General features: G+C 37.2%; 1 protein-coding gene across 6 annotated transcripts in view; it reads right to left on the bottom strand.

Annotated features, from left to right (window-relative positions):
- GLIS3 (GLIS family zinc finger 3) overlaps positions 1-20030 on the bottom strand; it is a 654971-nt gene that overhangs the window by 519154 nt on the left and 115787 nt on the right. For 4 of the 6 annotated variants that reach the window (XR_008549586.1, XM_054689181.1, XM_054689182.1 and 1 more), the window contains one exon: positions 18642-19128. The exons of 1 other annotated variant lie outside the window; for it this stretch is intronic. Coding sequence is in view for 3 of the 5 variants with exons in the window: in XM_054689181.1 (XP_054545156.1) it covers positions 18642-19029 (388 nt within the window). In the remaining 2 variants the exon portion in view is untranslated. Of the gene's footprint in view, positions 1-18641; positions 19129-20030 lie in introns of those variants that run through there. One more of the 6 variants, XM_054689185.1, reaches the window with a different exon arrangement.

Genomic DNA, 20030 nt, shown 5'->3' with positions numbered 1-20030 from the left:
TTGATAAGTTTTTAACCCAACACAACTCACCTCCAATGATCTGAGGCATTTTTGCTAGACTTTTCTAGTCCCTGTACACCAGTTCGCTAGTCATCAGCTCAGAAATTAGTCTACAGCTGGGGTAACTAAAAATTGAGAAGCTAGAGCACTCCTTAGGAACGAGGAAAGCAAACAGAAGGGACCATCCTCTCTTAGCTTAGTTTCCAGAGATGAAATGACTTCTAAGTGCTGCTTTGCAAGCTCCTAGAAAGATTGACCTCTAGATGCAGAAAAATGGAAATTCAGCAAATAATGGGAATTAAAACAACAGCTAATACCACATTGCCCAAATGTCTGAATAAATGTCTTTAATCTATTTGAAAACTTAGGTATCAATAGCACTGCCATTAACAAACCTGTAATACTTGACACATGATAGGAAACTATTCATGTAACCTGCAAGTCAGGTTTCATCTCTAGCTCCCAGTAATAAAAACGTGATCAGGATCCTTACAATTCACAAAACAATAATAATTGGAAACTTCTACATTTTTACAAACAGCCCAGATTTCTCTAAGAAAGTTCGTGGAAGACCTATGTTTTCAACCTCATTCTCGAGTTAGCATTTCTACTATACTATATCATTCATTGCTGGAGAATGAATGAACTTTCTATTCATTCATCCATCCATAAATAAATAAAAATACGGATTTTTAAAACAAAAACAAATATAGCCAATACAGTTTAGTGGTTACGAGCGTGAATTCCAAAGCCAGTGCAGGCTCTGCCACTTACTAGCTGTGTGATGCTGGGCAACTTATTCCAATGTACCTCAATTTCCTCAGCTATAAAATGGAAGGGTTAATAACAATAACAACTAGCATGACATTATCTACCTCCTGGTTTTGGCCAACTTAAATTAGACAATATGTCCCACTGGTACATTTAAAAATGAGACATCAAGCACCTACTATAACATCTACCACATCATAAATACTACCCTAAGTATTAGATATCATTATTATTTCTCATCTGATTAAGACAATAGGAAAATTGTGAAAAGTAAGTTATAGTATCACTTTGCTTTATTTCTCTGGGCTTAGTCTGAACACCTCAAATATACAGTCTTCATTTGATACAAACAATTTGGGAAAAAGTCAATATGATAGATTGGCAAATTTGTATACACCTACCATTACAATCACTCTAGACAACAGAAGAACAAAACATAAAAGGGTTTAAGATCTAATCCATGACTTTGGTGTTGAGAATTGGTATTGATTTAACATCTGTATAGAGTACTCCATGTTCTTAGGCGATGCTTCATAGAGTAGTAACCTATACTTGTTGGTTTGATTCTGGAAGAGAATCTCCAACAACAGCTAGATGTCTGAGTCGTACTTCTGTGTACTCCTCTTTTGAACTTATAGGTTCTTCTAATCTCCAACTTCTTCCTTTTGTTGCTTCCTTTTGTTGCTCCAGTCCTAAGGTGGTAGCTTTTTCCTGCAGTTATTATCTGTTACATCAGAGTTCTCTTTTCACCTTTTCAAACCTTCAATTTCTGCTTAGCAAATTTCTGATATTAGATAACCCTGTTAAAATAACTGAAATAGGTTCTCTTTTTCTGACTGGACCCTGGCTGACACACCATGGGATGGGCCTTTAGTTCAAGCTTTCTCACACTCCACTAAATCATCCCTTATTATGATCAACAACAGAGAAGGAAACTCCAAAACCTCCAAACCCAAAACATGTTAGTAATACCTTGTGTCTCACTCAAATGTCTAATTTCAACTTATCCACTTGAGATATGAGATCTTTTTCTCTTATCTTATTGCCAATGCAAACTAAGAACATATTCCACACTGCCCATACACGTTCTATGTCACCTGCATGAATATTGTGTGACAAGATCTGTCACATTAGTCTTCAGACAAAATTTCTTGTAGTATCTATGATCCTCCCCATTTCTCTCCTATTTTGGGTGATGCAAATTGAACTTCCAAATATAAAAGATAGCATATAGAGGTACCTATGTAGAAGCTATATTAATAATGCATAAAAATGGAGGAAAAGGTCATCTCAACATTTTTACTTATTAAATGTTTTATATATAAATTATATTATGTGATATATAATATATATAAAGTATAATGTATATGCACTATATATTTGTAAATGTATTAATTATATATAAAATGTTATTGTATATGGTGTGTAAAATATGCATAGAATTTTATATAGCATATGTCTACATCATTTAACATAATACGTATAAGTCAATTGTATCTACTTGTTTCTAATTATAACCTATTGATATTATACATAAGAAAATAAAGCATGTGACATTGATTCACTATTAGTATGTCATTATTTACATAATTTATTGTTTTCTTAAAACTTCTCCTTTCTCTCTTCATATTGATTGTGAGCTCCCTGAAGGGATGTGTGTGTGTGTGTGTGTGTATGCATATATCAGCAGCATAATTTCCATTGTTCCTTTTCATATAAATGTATATTGGATTTCCCTGTCAATCTGTGTTGGACAGAATTCTATCACAAATCAACTGAGATTTCAATTCATATTTTGGTTACCTTTGATCCCCCATTATTAGCACATATTGACTAAAGACAAAGTTCAGAAAATGTCAATTATCTAACACCAGACACACAGAAACGGTCTTATAATACAAAAGGAAAGAAAAAAAAGGAATTTGACTATGAAAGTCACCATATTGTTATAGTTAGACCTAAAGAAAATGAATATAAGAAGAAAGATTAGAATCAAAAAAAGATACACATAATGCAATGCATTTTAAGAGTTGGAAAAAGGGGATCCTCTTTGTTCTTTAGTTTGCCACTTTCTAACTCCCCACAGACATATTCCATAATGAACAATTTCTTTCTTTATCTTAAGGTTTTGACCCAGTTAAAAATTGTAATATTTTAATCAGTTGATCAGTTCTTCTGCTGAAAGGAGATTTAGATTTATATGAGTGGGTATGGGGGACACTGCCCCCTAGAAGTCATTTGCAAGAGGAAATCTGGGTTGTCAACATTATTGGCATTCACTGATAAAGGCAAGGATGCCATACAATCCCAAACACAAAGAATTATTCACATTCCATATGATTTTCAAGTGTTTCACCAGACATTCATGTAGGTAAAAACCTGTCTATAATTACCTGGTTTAGAACCTAAGTCCATGATTCTGATTTACACAAAATTATCTAAAATGAAGTTACAGTGCAAATCAAAAGATTGATCACTGTTTTGACAGAAATATAATAAAGTATTGTCCACCACTTCATTAAATTATATCACTGAAAGCAAAACACCTAGACATCTGAACCACCAATAACAATAAAAAATGATTCACAATCACAAAATTTTAGTGAATCCACATTTAGGTGGATGTTTATCTGACTATTTCATTATGCCTTCCAGTAAATTTGTGCTGAAATATTTCCATATTTAAACACATAATTATTTTATTATAAAATATTATTTCCCTTGTATTTCAGTTATAAAACTCTATTGATTTTTTTAAAATTATGTATGTGGGTAAATAATACTGTCTATGAATTCTGTTTGACAATAATTAAGAGGGCAATAAAAGAGCAGGATAAGAAACAGGTTTAGCTGGCAGGCAAGAAGAGAGAAGCAAAAGAACAACTGGTGGGGACACACCACTGAGAATAAAAATGGCGCTGGGAGAGGGGTGTTGAAGGGAGACCAGGCGACAAGCTCACATAAGCACTTGATGATTGCTTAAAATGAATTGTCAGGGACTCCCTTGTGGCACAAGGGGTTGAGCATCAGCACTATGAAACTATCAGCAGCCATTGCAGCACAAGTTTGATCCCCTGCCAGGGAGCTGACCACATGGCACAGCAGGCCTCTCCTGACTCACCTGTTGCTCCCCTCAGCAGTGTATTTCAGTCAGTCTGCCTGTTCTGCTCCCCACTCTGTCTCTGGTAAATCCTCTCACCCCCTACACCTCTGGCCTGTATGCCAGTTCTTATATGCATAAATGAATGAGTCTTTTTAAAAAATTGTCTTTGGTTGATCCTTTTTATCTAGGCAAGAATACCACTTCAATGTTTGTCATGGTTTGCAGGAGCTAGCCAGATATATGGAAGGATCAGGGGTACTAATGATAGAATAATATTTCATCACCCTTGTCATGGTTAGAAAGAAGTGACTATATTCAGCCTATACCCAAGGGTGGTTATTACACAAGGACATGAATTCCAGGTGGAAATAGTTGTAGGCTATCTTAGAGTCCACCTATCACAAAAACAAACAGAGGACTGTACAGAATTTGCTTCTATATAAGTAGAAAAATTACCCGTCCCAAATGCGTACAGAAAATATGGTTCCAACTTTTAAAAATATAACTCACTGATTGTGCATTTTTTAATCTATAGATTCCTATTAAAGTATAAAAGCCAAGAGTATTCAAATCATAAATGGATGCTCATTGATTATACAACAAAGCAATAAACAGTTATGATGAAAATTTTCAAATCTGAAAAGTAAAACCACTTCAAATTTCTGTGCTGTTCAAGGTGATTTCAAAGAGAAATCACAGGTCTGCATACCTGAACCCTAGAAATTCTCGCCTTCACTGAACTCTAAATATAAAATAAATCAAAATGCCTAATGTCTTACTCATTAAATTCTCTTTCTTAATTTCTGCATCTAGGAATGAAAATCTAGGTTCCCTTATAAAATAAAGTAGTCTCTACTGGAAAAGTGACACAAAGCACCACAATATATATAGCTCAGTAGTTGATCTTTCAAGAAGAAAAAAAATTTAGAAGCACCTTTACCTAAAATTAACTTTTTGTGGTGATAATACTTCTAAAATCTTCCCCTTTTAACTTTGAAACCATTTTTTTAAGATTTATTTATTTATGTATAACAATTTATTTATTTATTTGAAACCATTTTGACTAAAGAACACAACTTCTGTGATAACTTTGGAAATGTCACTGTTATTTGAGGCATACCTGCAAAACTACTTTAATTGAAGGGACTATGTACTCAACCCATACCCCCTTTTCTAAGCAGATGTCGCCCTTATGAGGCTCTGCTCCCACCTTAGTTGGATGAACCAGACCTGACCCACACTGAAAGGCTTCTTTCCAAGGAACCTGAAAATGGGGTAGAATACCACCCGGTTAATTTGTAGCGCAGAAGATCTGACTACATTACATGTTTATAGGATGTGGAAGAAAGACTCACTGAGATGACAGATACTGTGATGGCTAATTTTATGTGTCAACCAGATTGGGCCAAAGGGTGTCCGAACATTTGGTCAAACATTGTGTCTGCAAAGGTCTTTCTAGATAAAATTAACATTTAAATTGGTGGAATAGGAGCCTGCCTGGTGGCACAAGGGGTTAAGACGCAAGCTATGAAACTATCCACAGCCACTGAAGCACAAGTTTGATCCGCAGCTGGCAAGGGAGCTACCCACATGGCGCAGCAGACCTCTCATGTCTCACCCGCTGCTCCCCTCAGAAGCGTATTTCAATCTGCCTCTTCTGTTTCCCACTCTGTCTCTGGTGAATCCTATCATCCCCCCACACACACACCTCTGGCCTGTACCCCAGTTCTTGTATGCATAAATAAATAAATCTTTTCAAAAAATAAAAATAAATTGGTGGAATGGGATAAGCACATGGCCCTCCCCATTGTGAATGGGTGTCCTCCAAACAGACGAAGATCTGAACAGAAGAAATATGTGGATTCTCCTATAAGTAAGAGGGAACTTTTCCTGCCTGACTACTTTGAGCTGCCATACTAGTGTTTTATGACCTTCAGACTCAAATTGAAATATCAGATCTTCTTGCTTCTTAAGCAGATGGCATTTGGACTAGAACTAAACCATCAGCTCTTCGGGGTCTCCAACTTGCTCAGTGCAGATCTTGGGACTTCTCAACATGCATAATCACCTGAGGCAATTCCTTATAATTCCTATTAATAAAGATGTATAAACAAAGCATGTAATAACATAACATAAATAATATTTACTACATATATATGTACTTTTTCTCCCATGGGTTAAGTGTTCTCCAGAGAACACTTAAAATGTACATACTAAAAATGAGATGAAAAGCAAACTGCATGGAGAAGAACTAAGTGATGTGTAAAGACAGACAGAGATAAAAACACTGTCTAGGGAGAAAGAGCGTGAGATGCACCTTGTTCTTATTGTCCTTCAAAAGATCTAGTTGTTCACCCTCTCCCTGGGTGACAAAAAACACTCCTGGTTCCTTATAATAAAATTCCCTTTTACATAAGCTAGCACAGTGGGTTCTAGTAAGTTGCAACTAAAAGAGTCTTGAATAAGGCACTAGATGAACCAGTGCACTTGCAGTAGAAAACACCAGTCTCTTGCTTGGGTTCCCATACTACCACAAAGAACAGGGTTCATTGGGGCCTCCCCGGTGGCACAGCAGTTGAGCACTGGGTTGCAAAGCTGCCTGCAGCCTCCTCCTCAGGGCTGGCTCGATCCCCGACCCCCGGCGAGGGTCCCACATGGCACGCAGACCTCTCCTGCTGCCTACTGCTCCCCTCAGCAGTGTACTTCGTCAGTCTGCCTGTTCTGTTCCCCGCTCTGGCTCTGGTGAATTCTCTCACCCTCCCGCGCTTCTGACTGTACCCAGTGCTTGTATAAATAAGTCTTTTTTTTTTAAAGTCTTTAAAAAACAAAAAGAACAAGGTTCATTGATAGATCCCCACAGAATATAGTAGGATGGTTAAGACACAAGTCTCTTGGGTCAAACAAAACCCCATTGCAGTTCTGGTTTGTCATATACTAGCAATGTAACTGCTACCATATTACTTCATCTCTCCAAATTGCAGTTTTTTAACATAGTAACACATTGAGCTGTTACAAAAAATAAAGAGAAAGTAAGGTCCCAGACCATCCTATTAGGTCTCCCAGGTTGTGCTATAGTTGTGTGGCCCAGGAGCCTGCTCAGTGCAGCAGCTGTCCCAGAATCAGGGCTCAAAAGTTAACCATTACTGTACTTTTCCATTTTATGTCACATTGCCTACCTAACTGCCACCAAAACCATTATCTTAAAGCAAGTAAGGAGAAGCACTTTCAACACTAATCAACATAAACTGCGACAATTTAAACAATTTATTCAGCAGTGATTTTTCTGCTTCAACTTGCTATCCTTTTCAAAATAAATATACCAGACACTACACAACCACACAGAGTAGAAGTTATGGTAGCCCTGATGTGACTTTCAGGAAATTATTCCCAACTGCCAAGAAGCTAGCCTTTTAATGCAAACCCTGTATCCAAAAAACTGCAAAACAATGTATTATACAAGAATTGGGAATCTGAAGTCAGCAAGGCAGGGGTTAAAATTTCCATGTGTTCTTGGTCAAGTTTCTTAATCCTTTTAAGTCTCTCTTTTCTCATGTTTTCAATGGGCATACTTCATAAGGTTGTGAAGGATTAAATTAAGTAAAGCAAAAAACAGTTATAAGAAATACATGCTAAATAACTGCTAGATCATTTCTTTTTTAAAAAAGATTTATTTATTTATGCATACAAGAGCTGAGGTGTAGGTCAGAGATGGGGGTGGGGGGCGGTGAGAGGATTCACCAGAGTCAGAGCAGGGAGCAGAAAAGGCAGAGTGACTGAAATACACTGCTGAGGGGAGCAGCGGGTGAGACAGGAGAGGTCTGCTGCACCATGTCGGTCACCTCCCTGGCCAGGGATTACTTCATAGCGCTGAGACTTAACTCCTTGTCCCACCAGGGAGGACCCCTAGCTCATCTATTTTCTTTTTTTTTTTTTTTAAATTTTCTAGAGGCATGTCTTATTTATTTATTTATTTGGTTGGTTGGTTGGTTGGTTTATACATGCACTGGGTACAGTCAGAAGCGCGGGAGGGTGAGAGAACTCACCAGAGCCAGAGCGGGGAGCAGAGCAGGCAGAAGGACCGAAGTACACTGCTGAGGGGAGCAGCGGGCGGCAGGAGAGGTCTGCGCGCCATGTGGGACCCTCCTCTGGTGGCCAGGGAGCAGCCGGGGATCGAACCGTCACCGCAGTGGCCGTGGGCAGCTTCGCAACCCAGCGCTCAACCGCTGCGCCACCGGGGAGGCCCTAGCTCATCTATTTTCAATCCTAGAATAAACAAAACTAATGTGTTCTATGTAATAATATACTAGTAATCATTCACTGGCCCCAAGAAATAATTTTCCTGTTAATTTACATGGGGCTAATCCAGTCAAGGATATCAAACAACCTTACCTTAATGCAATTGGGTAAGATTTTGAATCTAAATGCAATTAAACTTTCCTCCAGATATAGGGAGAATCTGCATTCCAATACATCTAGGATAGTCTGGGCATAATTATTAATAGGGTCCCATTTCACTCTAGAAAGCGTGTCAGAATAAATAATAGATTATATGATCACTCCACCTAAATAAAACAAAATCTTTAGTTGGAAGATAGACCTTTACAATGTTATTTTACCTTGTTTACTGTGATTTAAGATTTTTCTGCCTAGCGTTAAAGCAAACTGTGAAAATGGTTTAAGGTTCTACATCCACACAATCTAGTAGCTTTTAAGACTGTCGAGGCTAGAGAATTATGATTAAGCTGAAAGCCTTTATTTCAAAGATCAACTCAAAGGAACAAGTAGTGTGGCAGGACAGGGTCATCTCATTCAGCAGCAGTTACTATCATTTATAGAGATACACATGTCCCACGTGGTTTGTAACTTTACATGTGTTTGACATGTGTTTGACAGTTTATAGTAAAAAATGCACTTTGACATTTATCACATACTTTAATTCTCAAAAGCAAACACCATTTATGTTCCACCATCTCAAGTCCACCTGAGACTGCCACACATGTGGGTGACAACCTGGAAAGTCAATATGTTGGCTCTCATGTTCTCATATGCTCACCATCATCTTCCTACCCAAGCCCCTGTCAGCCTTCCTCAGCTTATTGACTCCTTCCATTCACTCCATGGATTTGAGGCTTGGTTTTAGGCTACTTACTTCATTTCGAATGCTGCCCTTCAACTCTATCCCATCCTCAGGGCACAATGTCAAGTTTTGTTTATCAATCTCATGAAACCAAAGTCAAAGATGAAAACGTCCTGGACACACTTCTATTCAAAAAATGTGTAACAGGGCCTGCACTTTGTCAAAACTCTGCTTATTTGGAAAGGGGGGAGGCAGTGGGAGAAGTTTAACACACCACACTATTTTACAGATAAGGAAACTAAAGCAGTGGCTTGTTGAGAAACCAGCAAAACTCGACCTAGCGTCTTCTGAGTACTGTGTTCCTGCTCTTTCTTCCTATACCAGTGCTTCTCAAATTCCAAAATGCACTTGGCAACATCAGATATATAATTCACAGCGATCAGTGCAAAATGAAAATGTTGGGTCCCTTGTTCAAAAAGTAGGCAAGTCATTTTTTTTCCTTTCTTCTCAGGGTCTCTTAACTTGTCAGGGTGCTTTCTAGTTTGCTGTTGAACACTTGGCTGTTCCACATGGGGACACCCACAGGGCAAGTGCATACCCTCAAAATGTGTGCAGCCTCACCACAATTAACTTGGAACACACACATCCCACCCCAACTTCCCATATTCACACTTAGGTCACCACAGGGTGCAGACAGAAGCTGTAGACAATAGGTGGGGGCCAGAGAGTTAGTGGTCTTCCTAATGGGATATGGAACTATGTGTGAACTGAGTCTCCAAGCACCACAAACACATCCTGCACACATGCTCCAGAGTTCCATCAGACTTCAATTATAAAACAGATTCAAAGATAAAATTAGTAGAATGTCAAGACAGTGAGCAAAGACCATTAAATCCCAAACACAAGGGACCCCTGCTGGGAGGACCCTGTGCAGTTGTTACTTACACAGTCCTGAAGCCATCCCTACCCACATGAATCACCTGGGGATTTTATTTAAATGCAAGATCTGATTCAGTAGGTCTGGCCCAGAGAATATGTATCTCAAATTAGTTCTCCAAAGATGCTGGAAGTGCTGATATCAGACTACCTCTGAATAATAAGGTCCTACAACACAAGTCTCATTTTTTAACTTTTTCATTATGCCAGAGTCAATTGCATTTCTTTCATTATTCAAATAAGGCAGCCATGAAAATAGGTATTAAATAGAAATTGCCATCCATTGTATCCTTAAAATTTGATGGCTCAAAAGTAGCATATCTGTTCATATTCATGCTATCCTCCCTTCTGGGTTTAGAGACGGTGTAGTTGTACATATACTCACATCACTCAGGTAGGCATCACTCAAAGGTTGCCCAGTTGTCCAAGCAGATGCCCTCCCTTCTCTGAAGGGTCTTATTTTTTAAGAATGTCAAGCACAATATTTGAAAACTGGAGCAAGGGCCCATTTCCTCAGCTCATAGATGGAAATGACAGCTAAATCATTTTGAATTTCTTTATGGTATACTCTTTGAGGAACTGAGGCAATCATAAACTATAATGGGAAAGGAGGCAAGTTTTCTTAGAATTTCTGTGGCAAGAGCTCTCGGATTATGGAGTCCTATTCATTTACAATTCAGGCAGCTAAAAAAGAATAAAATTTCCAGCAAACTGAGCCTCAGTCTCTTCATCCCTAAAATGGAAACAATTACACTTGCCCTGCCTCACGGGATAGTACCTTTTATCAAATCAGATGAGATAATTGGTATGAAAGTTTAGGAACTACAAAGTACTGTGTAGAATTCCAAAGCATTGCTATTTAGCAGCATTAGAAAATGCTATTATATAGGTGACTAACCGATGTTACCTTTCAGCTTCATGTCCTATAGTATTTGTGATGTGTAGGTGTATTGATGTAATATATTATTTTAAAGGTGGACTATTATAACAAACCACTTTTATAACTAGAACAAATCATGCCTGCCATTCAGTAATACTTGGAAATCCATCATCAATTTGATTTATATCCAGCATCAATAAATCACACAAAGTGGACCCTGTGTAGCCCAGCGAGTAAACAAAAGTAAACATTGTGTTTCACCTGCCTTGTTGGCGAGACGAAATGAAAACTCTGGCTACCTCAACTGGAATAATGCCTTTGGTCCCTGACTGGTTTGGTTATTTTTGGAACCTTTTATGGAATATTAACTTTATTTGCTCTAATTCTGCAGGAAACCACATTGGAAGTGCAAGGAAATATAAAGGATTAAAAAGCAGAAGAGGAAAAAAAATAACCAAATATTTAACCCCAGCTTTCTTAAGCTAATCAACTGCATCTTAACAAAAATGTGGGACCCCAATTGCTATTCTTGCCCCACTTCTAATATGGCTACATTCAACATGTTCACGAACTGGTATTAACAGATTTTTTTCATTTGTTTTTCCATGAGTAAACTTAAGTGAAGGAATGATAACAGGAAAATTACATTTTAAATCATGGCAGTATTTTGAAATTTATGAAGTGGCAGTGGGGGGAAATTACGAAGCAAACTGACCCACAAGGAATCAAGCAACTAACCTGAGCTCCAGGTTATAACCAATTGAGTTAGCAAACCACAAACAGTAAAAAATAAAAATAAAACTTAATGTATTATTTAAAGTACATTAGTGTTTAGACCTCCTGGGTTCATATGATACATTATTTTTCTTAAACCAGGTCTTTACAAGAGACACCAGCCTTAAGTGACACAAAAGAGTTTTTTAATGCCAATTAGTTTGGTGTCCTTTGTTGATATTATTCAGCTTCTTCTGACCAACAATAATGAATAACCCACAAGCGCTAATGAATAACTAACTCCCTTTGTCTCCAAGGACAGCAGTGCCCAACAGAAATGTCAGAGGCCCTGAAGTAAAATAAAAAATCTTTACAATGAATATCTTCCCAATTATATAGTCCTATGGGTACTGCAAATGTGGAATTGTCTTAAATATTTAAATAGCTGTGTCAAATGTGCTTAAAGTGGGGATCATAAAATTGATTTCCCAGATGCTTTGAAAAATGCATTTCTGCCAGTCTAATTACAATTCGTAACTGTTAAACAGGAAGTAAGGGGAAATACCATTCATGGTACAATATAACTGGGATTCTAAAGTCACTAATTCTAGGATGGTCAGAATTTGCCAACTACAGAGTGTCCTCCAAACTCACTCATTGGCTCAGATAAATATGAAAATCCTTATCTGAGCACATTAAAAATTTGTATGTACTAAGCATTCATTTTAAAAACTAATTTCTACTATTGCAAACATGTAAAGATATAAGTAACTCTTTAGAACAGAGCAAATAAGTAAATACACTAAAAGCAAACAATCAGGAGTCCCACTGACAAATGTACAAATGAGAAAATGTGACAAACTCTGTAATGTTGTATTTTAACTGGAACTAATTATATTGTTCTGATATATTTCCTAACCTGTCCAGGCAAACTTTCTAGAAACATGGCACCCCTGAGTCAATGAGAACACCCTTTAATGCAGTTTTCTAAATACTTCCCAGTGTTCTGAGCTTTGGGGGGAAATGGGTGAATGCAGCTCTGGGGCAGGGAAGTAGGAGAGAGCCCACAAATCTTGCGACTGAAAGGTAGAAGTGCTAAATGGGAACATGTCAAAAAGACATAGGAGCTGACAAGGTTTCCCACTCAGAAAATCTGGGACAATTTGAGCATCAGAAAGAATAGTGATGGTAACGAATAATAGCACAGTGAAATTTAAAAAAAAAAAAAAACAAAGATTATCTGAGTGTACAGTGATTACTAAAAAGAGGAAGAAAAGCTCTCTTTCCAGAAGAACATGGCAAAATAACACAGAATGAATTATATTATCAGAAAATTCACCATTTACAATCAATAGTGTAATAACTCATTAGACAAGGATCATCAATGGATACTATAAAAAGTTGCTGGAGAATAAGATAATCATTTAAGATATTTTTAAGGGAAAGTATCCTTCACAATGCTGAAATATGTAACACCCCTTAGACAAGTGATCAAACAGCATCACAAAATCAAGGACAAATGAGGATTCAGTACTTCCTGGTACAATAAAACAGGTGATAAGCAAATCACATATGTAGTAGTCTTTCAGGTTAAAAATATTTAACCTGAACCCAGTCATGAAGAAATCATCAGACAAATCAGACTGTGAGACAATTGGTTTAAATTCTTTAAAAATATCATGGTGTTTTTCATGAATCACAAAGGGAAGCAGGAAGATAAGGCTGTTCCAGATTAAAAAGAGACTGAAGGGATATAACAACCAAATGTAATGCAAGATCTTTGGCTAGATCCTGCATCAAAAGGAAAAAAAAAAAAAAAACCATCTACAAAGGATGTTTGGATTACAAGCAGAGAAAGAAAATAATAATTTGTATTATAAATAGTTATATAAGTAGAGTAAAATATAAAATAATAATATAAGTAGGAATACATTTAAAGGTGTAACTATATATAAATAATGTTGTACCGAAGTTTAAGTGTTTGGTCATGATTAATATATTCTGTTTACACAGCATGAAAGATACGTGCTAAGGAATTTGGGGTGAAGTATCATAATGTCTGCAATTTTCAAGTGGTTTAACTTACTTGAGAGAGAGCGAAATACGAAAAGGTAGCAAATGCTAAAAAGTAAAATACAGTATAACACAACCTAATAGAATATAAAATACAAAATAATGTAAGGTAAAATTGCAAATTTGAAATGACAAATTCTTTATTAAATTCTGTATAAAGAATAAAATTTATTTAAGAAATAAATTATGTATGATTGACTATGTGGGAATAGTTGAATGGGGTTTCTTAGGAAAGTCATTTAAAGGGGTTCAGTTTGGAGGAAGTTGTCCCTTTGTCTTTTTGCCCTCTGTATTATTCCTTCCTCCGTCACCCTTCTCAGAAGACAGCTCCATAGCTGAAACTGCAGTGAAGCAGCCATTATGCAACCAAGAAGAAAAAGACAAAAGGAAGTTCCATCATCTTGGAGAACTCCCCCCCTCCCCAGCTTCCAACTATTATTAGTAACAATTGGTGACCCTGGCCAGTTCTTTTTGTGAGAAAAATAAACTCCTATGACAGTTTCCCAAATGTTTTCAATCCATTCTTAGCAGCTCAGCAATTTTTGCATAGTGCCCCTAGGTCGAAAAGAACACCTAATTAAGGGGGGAGGAGGGCGTGTCTAATAGCTCCATTTATTAAGTTGTTACATGTCAACAACTTAATAGTATTTATGTACTAACTTATTAGCTGTTTGAAAAAAAATTGTATTTATGTACTAACTTATTAACTGTTTGAAACCTAAATTAAAAATAAAATTACTTTATTTTTTAAATAGCCACAATTATTATGTTCCAATTATACCCTCTTCTCAAACCTTGGAATCAGAATGGGCACCACCATCTTCATCTCCTATCTCACACTTGATTTTCACTTAACACTTGCTTTTTCATTATGGTAAAATACACATAAGATAAAAATTATCGCATGACCATTTTAAAATATATAATTCAATGGCATTAGGAACATTCATATTGTTATGTAATCATTACCACCACCCATCTCCATAATTTTTTCATCTTTCTACAACGAAATTCAGCACACACTAAACACTAACTCTCCAACTCCCCACAACCTCCAGTAGACAGCAACCATCATTCTACTTTCTGTCTCTATGAATCTGACTACTAGAGGAACCTCAAATAAGAGGAATCATACAATATTTGTCCTTTTGTGACTGACATGTTTCACTTCTTTAAGGACCATCCATGTTGCAGCATGTGCCAAAACATCCTTCCAACTAAATAAGATTTTATTTTACGTATAGGACACATTTTATTTATCCATTTATCTATTGGTAGATATGGTTGCTTCTACATTTTGATTACTGTGAAAAATGCTGCAATGAACATGGGTATATAAAGTATTTCCTTTTATCACATTTATTAAATAAGCAGCTTTTCAAAGCTATGACATCATCAAAAGGAGCACAGTGCAATCTAAAGTTGACTCAATGACTCTCCTAAAGCTAGTAGTTTGCCTGATGTTCACAGGATGCTACATATCTTTGTTTCCTTCAAAATTTAAGATATGCTGTGACTCCCCTGAATTTGCCATGGCACACCAGTGCCCTTGGCTGACTAAGAACCACATCCCATGATAAAGCCACTGATATTTAAGTTTCCAGTTGAACAGAATTTAATCCTTAAGTAACATAAACATTACAATCAAATTTCTACTTCTTATGAGGCCCCAGTGGGCATCCTCCAGTCTTCAAATAAGACATTTTTCTGTGTGACAGTTCTTGGGTAGTATTTTCTGCACTCGGTTCCACTGAATACCTGAGCTGTCATAATCACTCTCAGGGTTTAGAAAGGGAATTTTCTTAGCTATCTTGCAAATTACACTTGGCCCAAAAGCAATAATGCCCACTGTGATGGTTCATTTTACATGTCAATTTGGCTAGGACAACTGTCATAGTTGACAATCAACTACTTGGTCAAATTTTACTCTGGTGTATTTATGTGAGTGTTTTTAGATGAAATTAACATTTAAATTGACAGACCAAGTGAAGTAGATTGCCTTTCATTATAGGGGTGGACCTCATTCAATCAGTTGAAGGCGTGAATGGAACAAAAGGCTGACCCTTTACCAATTACTGCCTTTACACTCAAACTGAAGCATCAGTTCTTCCTGGATGTCAAACCTGCTAACCTATGTCGTTGCCCGTGCTAGTTCTCAGGCCTTTGAACTTGGACTAGAACTAAACCATTAGCTCTTCTGGGTCTCTAGCTTGCTGACTCATCCTGCAGATTTGGGGGCCTGTCACCCTCCATAATCACATGAGCAATTATATCCCTGTATTTGTTTGTATCTAGATAGATAATAGATAGAAAGATAGATACAGATTAGATAGATAGATAGACAGATATATGAACAGGTATATAGACATACATATATAATTAGAGGTAAATACATCTCTTATTTGTTCTGTTTCTCTAAAGTGCCCTGATTAATAAACCCAGAGTCATGGGTTCATTGGTATCTATTTTTCTGGGTCATGCCATTGTCAATAATACACGGGAAAATAATGGCAAAACGAGGAAGTGATGCCAACATCAAGTCTATCACATCATCCCCAAGGTTAAAACCCTTCCATAATTGTCTAGCATCCTCAACAGATCCAAACTCCATGCCCTAACATTTCTAACCCTTCACCTGACTTCTGCTTAATCCTCTCTAGTCTTATTTCTTCTCAGTCTCTAAACCCCCTATTATGAAACCAGGTAAAAGTCCACAATCTCTCCCCTCCAGGGTTTGAGTGTGCTTTTCTCTATTCATTAGTTCTAAAACTATAGAATTAGTTCCTGACAGCCCCCTCACATGCACACACAATCACACACACACACACACACACACACACACACACACACACAGGACATACACTTTGCACAACCATAAGCTAGCTTCTTTTCCTTTGAGTTTCTATCTAGACATCCTAACTCTTCCAAGATCCACGTATCAAGCATAAATTGGAAATCCCTACAAATATTGCCAAATCACCCTAAGCATATCCCTGTCAGAGCCATTATAATGCGTTATTTTAACTTCCATTTATTTTTCAAAGTTCTTGAGGGCCATGACTATGTATATCCCTAAAATGTATCACATGTAATATATGCCCATTCTCATCCTATTATTAGTTTAGTTTAGGAAATGTCAATCAAGACCTGTAAGGAACACACAGTCATTCCTGGCACCCCCCAACCCCTAATCCATGCCTATGCATGACCCCACCATGCAGCTCCAGAACAAGCACTGCAAACTGGACAGGTGTGCAAGAAGCCAGGAAATTGAAAAGAGGAGAATCAGAAAGCAGCATTAATTTTACATGAGTTCCAAGATATATTAACCTGGAGAGTTCACTATCACTTAAGCATGAACTTTTTTTTTAGACCATGACAATAATTATTACCACTTCTGGCCACCATCAAACAAATATTCCCAAACTACTTACTGGCTGGCAACCTGAAATCACTTATTCTTTCTGGACTTTAGTTTGCTTATCAGTTAATCAACAATATCATATACTCGGGGCTGTCATAAGAAATAACTGAGATTATGCATTGGAAAGCATTTAACACAGTGCCTGACACATGCAAAATGTCATGATAAAATAAATGCAAGTTATTAACATTATCACCATTATTATTGCCAGTCAGGATTTCAAATACAAGTATATATAAAAGCATATTACAGTTCACTAATCAAATATGAGCTTAAAAGTTTTACTGGTTCTTAGTTCCTGAAAATGCAAACACATGAGCTTAACATTCAGAAACTTAGTTTGCCATGCCATGAACACAGCAGCTGACAGAGTTATTTCATATGGAGACCCAGGAAATATTTTTCCTATACTTATTCTAAATATCAGTAGCTCTAAGAAATAGAACAATTCACAACAAAACTTAAACCAAAATAAAAGACAGAAAAGAGCTACAGATGTATTTAAGTTTTGTTTTGTTTTGTTTATAATCTACCCATTTCTACTATATGTCTCCATGCAGAGAAATACAGAGACACTAAATAAGCAACTTTTGGCTTTTTGCCTGACGTAAAAATTATTCACCAAAACTGGGTTAGTTATGAGTCACAAAGCTGCTAATAATTTTATTTGGTAGTATAAACACCGTTAATATAAACATTTTAAGCTAAATACTAAAAATACCTAAAGGATTATATAATTGTTTAATTTTCCGTAACAATGCTATATTTTACATGGGATCTATTTTCTTTCATTTTCCAGCCCAATTATATACATCATTTGCAATAACTTCACTCAGTCAATATCAGTTTACAGAGTGTGTCAAGCAATTTGCTGTTTTCAACAATTATTGTTTAATTTAAATTATTCAATTATTATACAATTATATATAATTATATATTATTTTAAATTATAGATATATTTTATTCTGTAATTTAAAATATGTGGTAATTCAAACACTACTGAATTAAAAGCACATTCTCTCTGCATTTCAAATTAACCAGCTTTTCTAGTTCTCTGTAAGAGAACTAGACATATACAAAATATATCTTTTCATTATTCTCCTTCAGCTTGTTTTCCTATTTTTACTAAAAACATTATAAAAATTCTAAGTCTGCACTTAATATAATTTTTACATTGATATTTACTAATTCCTTATTTTGTTAGCTATTAAAATTTCTCCTTTTTTTATCCTTTTCCATCTAAACACATTATTTCTAGCACACAATTGACATAATGATGGGTCCAGTCACCCCTTTAACTCCATGATCTGTAGAATCCAGGCCTTGCAGAGTTTCATATATCCAGTGGGCAGAATCCTATTAAACTTATTTATGTTCTTCCACCACCACCCTATTTCTGATATTTCTATCTCACTGTTCACCGTATTTAATAATCCCACTAGGTGTCACATTTATCATTGTGTCCTCTTCACCTCCACACACATGTAAATGTGTACACATCCACCCCCTTACTGAGCAAGTTACATATCATTATGAAACTATCAACTTTGGCCCTAACTTTGGGTCATGTATTTTTCCATAGGATTTGCTGACAGAGAAGGGACTAGAGGAAGGAAAAAAAATCACTGTTAATTTTTAAAAGATCCCAAAAAGACAATCCTACCTTTGCCAGGATTTGTTGGAAAAGGACTTCCAAACTCCTGCTGCTTTGGCTTTAAAGTGTGTGGCCCTGACATGCCTCCAGCCTGAGTGACCTGGAATCGTGGCTTCCCATTGGTGAGCACTTGTCTCCTAGGGCTCAAGGCAGGTAGATGGATAGGGCTCTCAGCCATGTTGTTCTGAGAAGCCATCCCTCCTCCTGAGGGCATCTTGAGATGGATACTGTTAGCAAGGCCTCCGATAGCAGGGCTTGGTGTGCTGCCACAGGATGAGGGGCCAGGAGTCCCTGAGTGGGCTCGCAAGGGAGGAATGTGTTGGCCACTGACCATTCCAGGTCCCTGAGGGGTTCCTGTTGACCGCAGGAGATTCATGCTGCATGACCTTCCATTCATTCTGAAAAAACCTGTGGCCAGGATGGTCAAATATCCAAAGGCACTAATGACTCCTTTCAGGCAAAGTCCAATAAGTTATCCATGATGTGGGTTATTAGCCTGTTCAAAAAAATAAATGCAGGCATTTTTAAAAGCAAAAATGAAAACAAGTTACAGTGAGTTTTCAACCTGTGTAACATTAATATGAGGAAGAGAAGCACCACTCTTAGCAAAATGGCCATTTATGTAGAGCAGAGTCATCAAAAGCCTGGTTCACTAGCAGGGTCTCTCCCCTCCTGCATTCTTGATAAACACAGATTATGGATCACTGCATTGTTTGGTTTGCCATTGAGTCCTTCTCAATACAGTGTTCTTGGCAACTATAATCAATCTACTGGTGCCAGCTTGCAAAATGAAACTTATTTTGCTCCTAGAGGATCTGTCCATACTAGTTCATTTTTTGCTACAATAATTCTTGGGAAACCCATAAGCACTACCTTCATGAGCTGTGAGACCAATGCTTCAAAGATTCCAGTAAACAAACAAAAGCAGGTAAGACCTCTAAAAATAAGATTATAAGAACATTGGGCCTCCCCGGTGGCACAGCAGGTTGAGCACAGCGCTGTGAGGCTGTCCGCAGCCTCTGCAGCATGGGTTCGATTCCCGGCCGGCCAGAGAGATTCCCGCACAGCATGGCAGACCTCTCCTGTTGCATCTGCTGCTCCCCTCAGCAGTGTATATCGGTCGTCTGCCTGTTCTGCTCCCCACTCTGTCTCTGGTGAATCCTCTCACCCTCCCGCGCCTCTGGCCTGTACCCCAGCTCTCGTGTCAAAATAAATAAATCTTTTAAAAAAATTAAAAAAAAAAAATAAGACTATAAGGACATCAAACCATTTCTGATTTTCATCCAAGAACAATCTTCTGCAGTACCTAGATTTATAAAGATGAAAATATGGACCTGGGACTCTCACAAAGGTTTCATATAGCCATCTAGCCAATATTCACATCAGCATTAGAGTCTT

The sequence above is a fragment of the Talpa occidentalis genome, unplaced genomic scaffold, assembly GCF_014898055.3.
Source record: "Talpa occidentalis isolate TD23 unplaced genomic scaffold, MPIMG_talOcc4v2.1 talOcc4.7, whole genome shotgun sequence".
NCBI classification, from domain to species: Eukaryota; Metazoa; Chordata; class Mammalia; order Eulipotyphla; family Talpidae; genus Talpa; species Talpa occidentalis.
The sequence above is the reverse complement of the archived record's forward strand: the minus strand, read 5'-3'. Positions and strand labels throughout refer to the sequence as shown.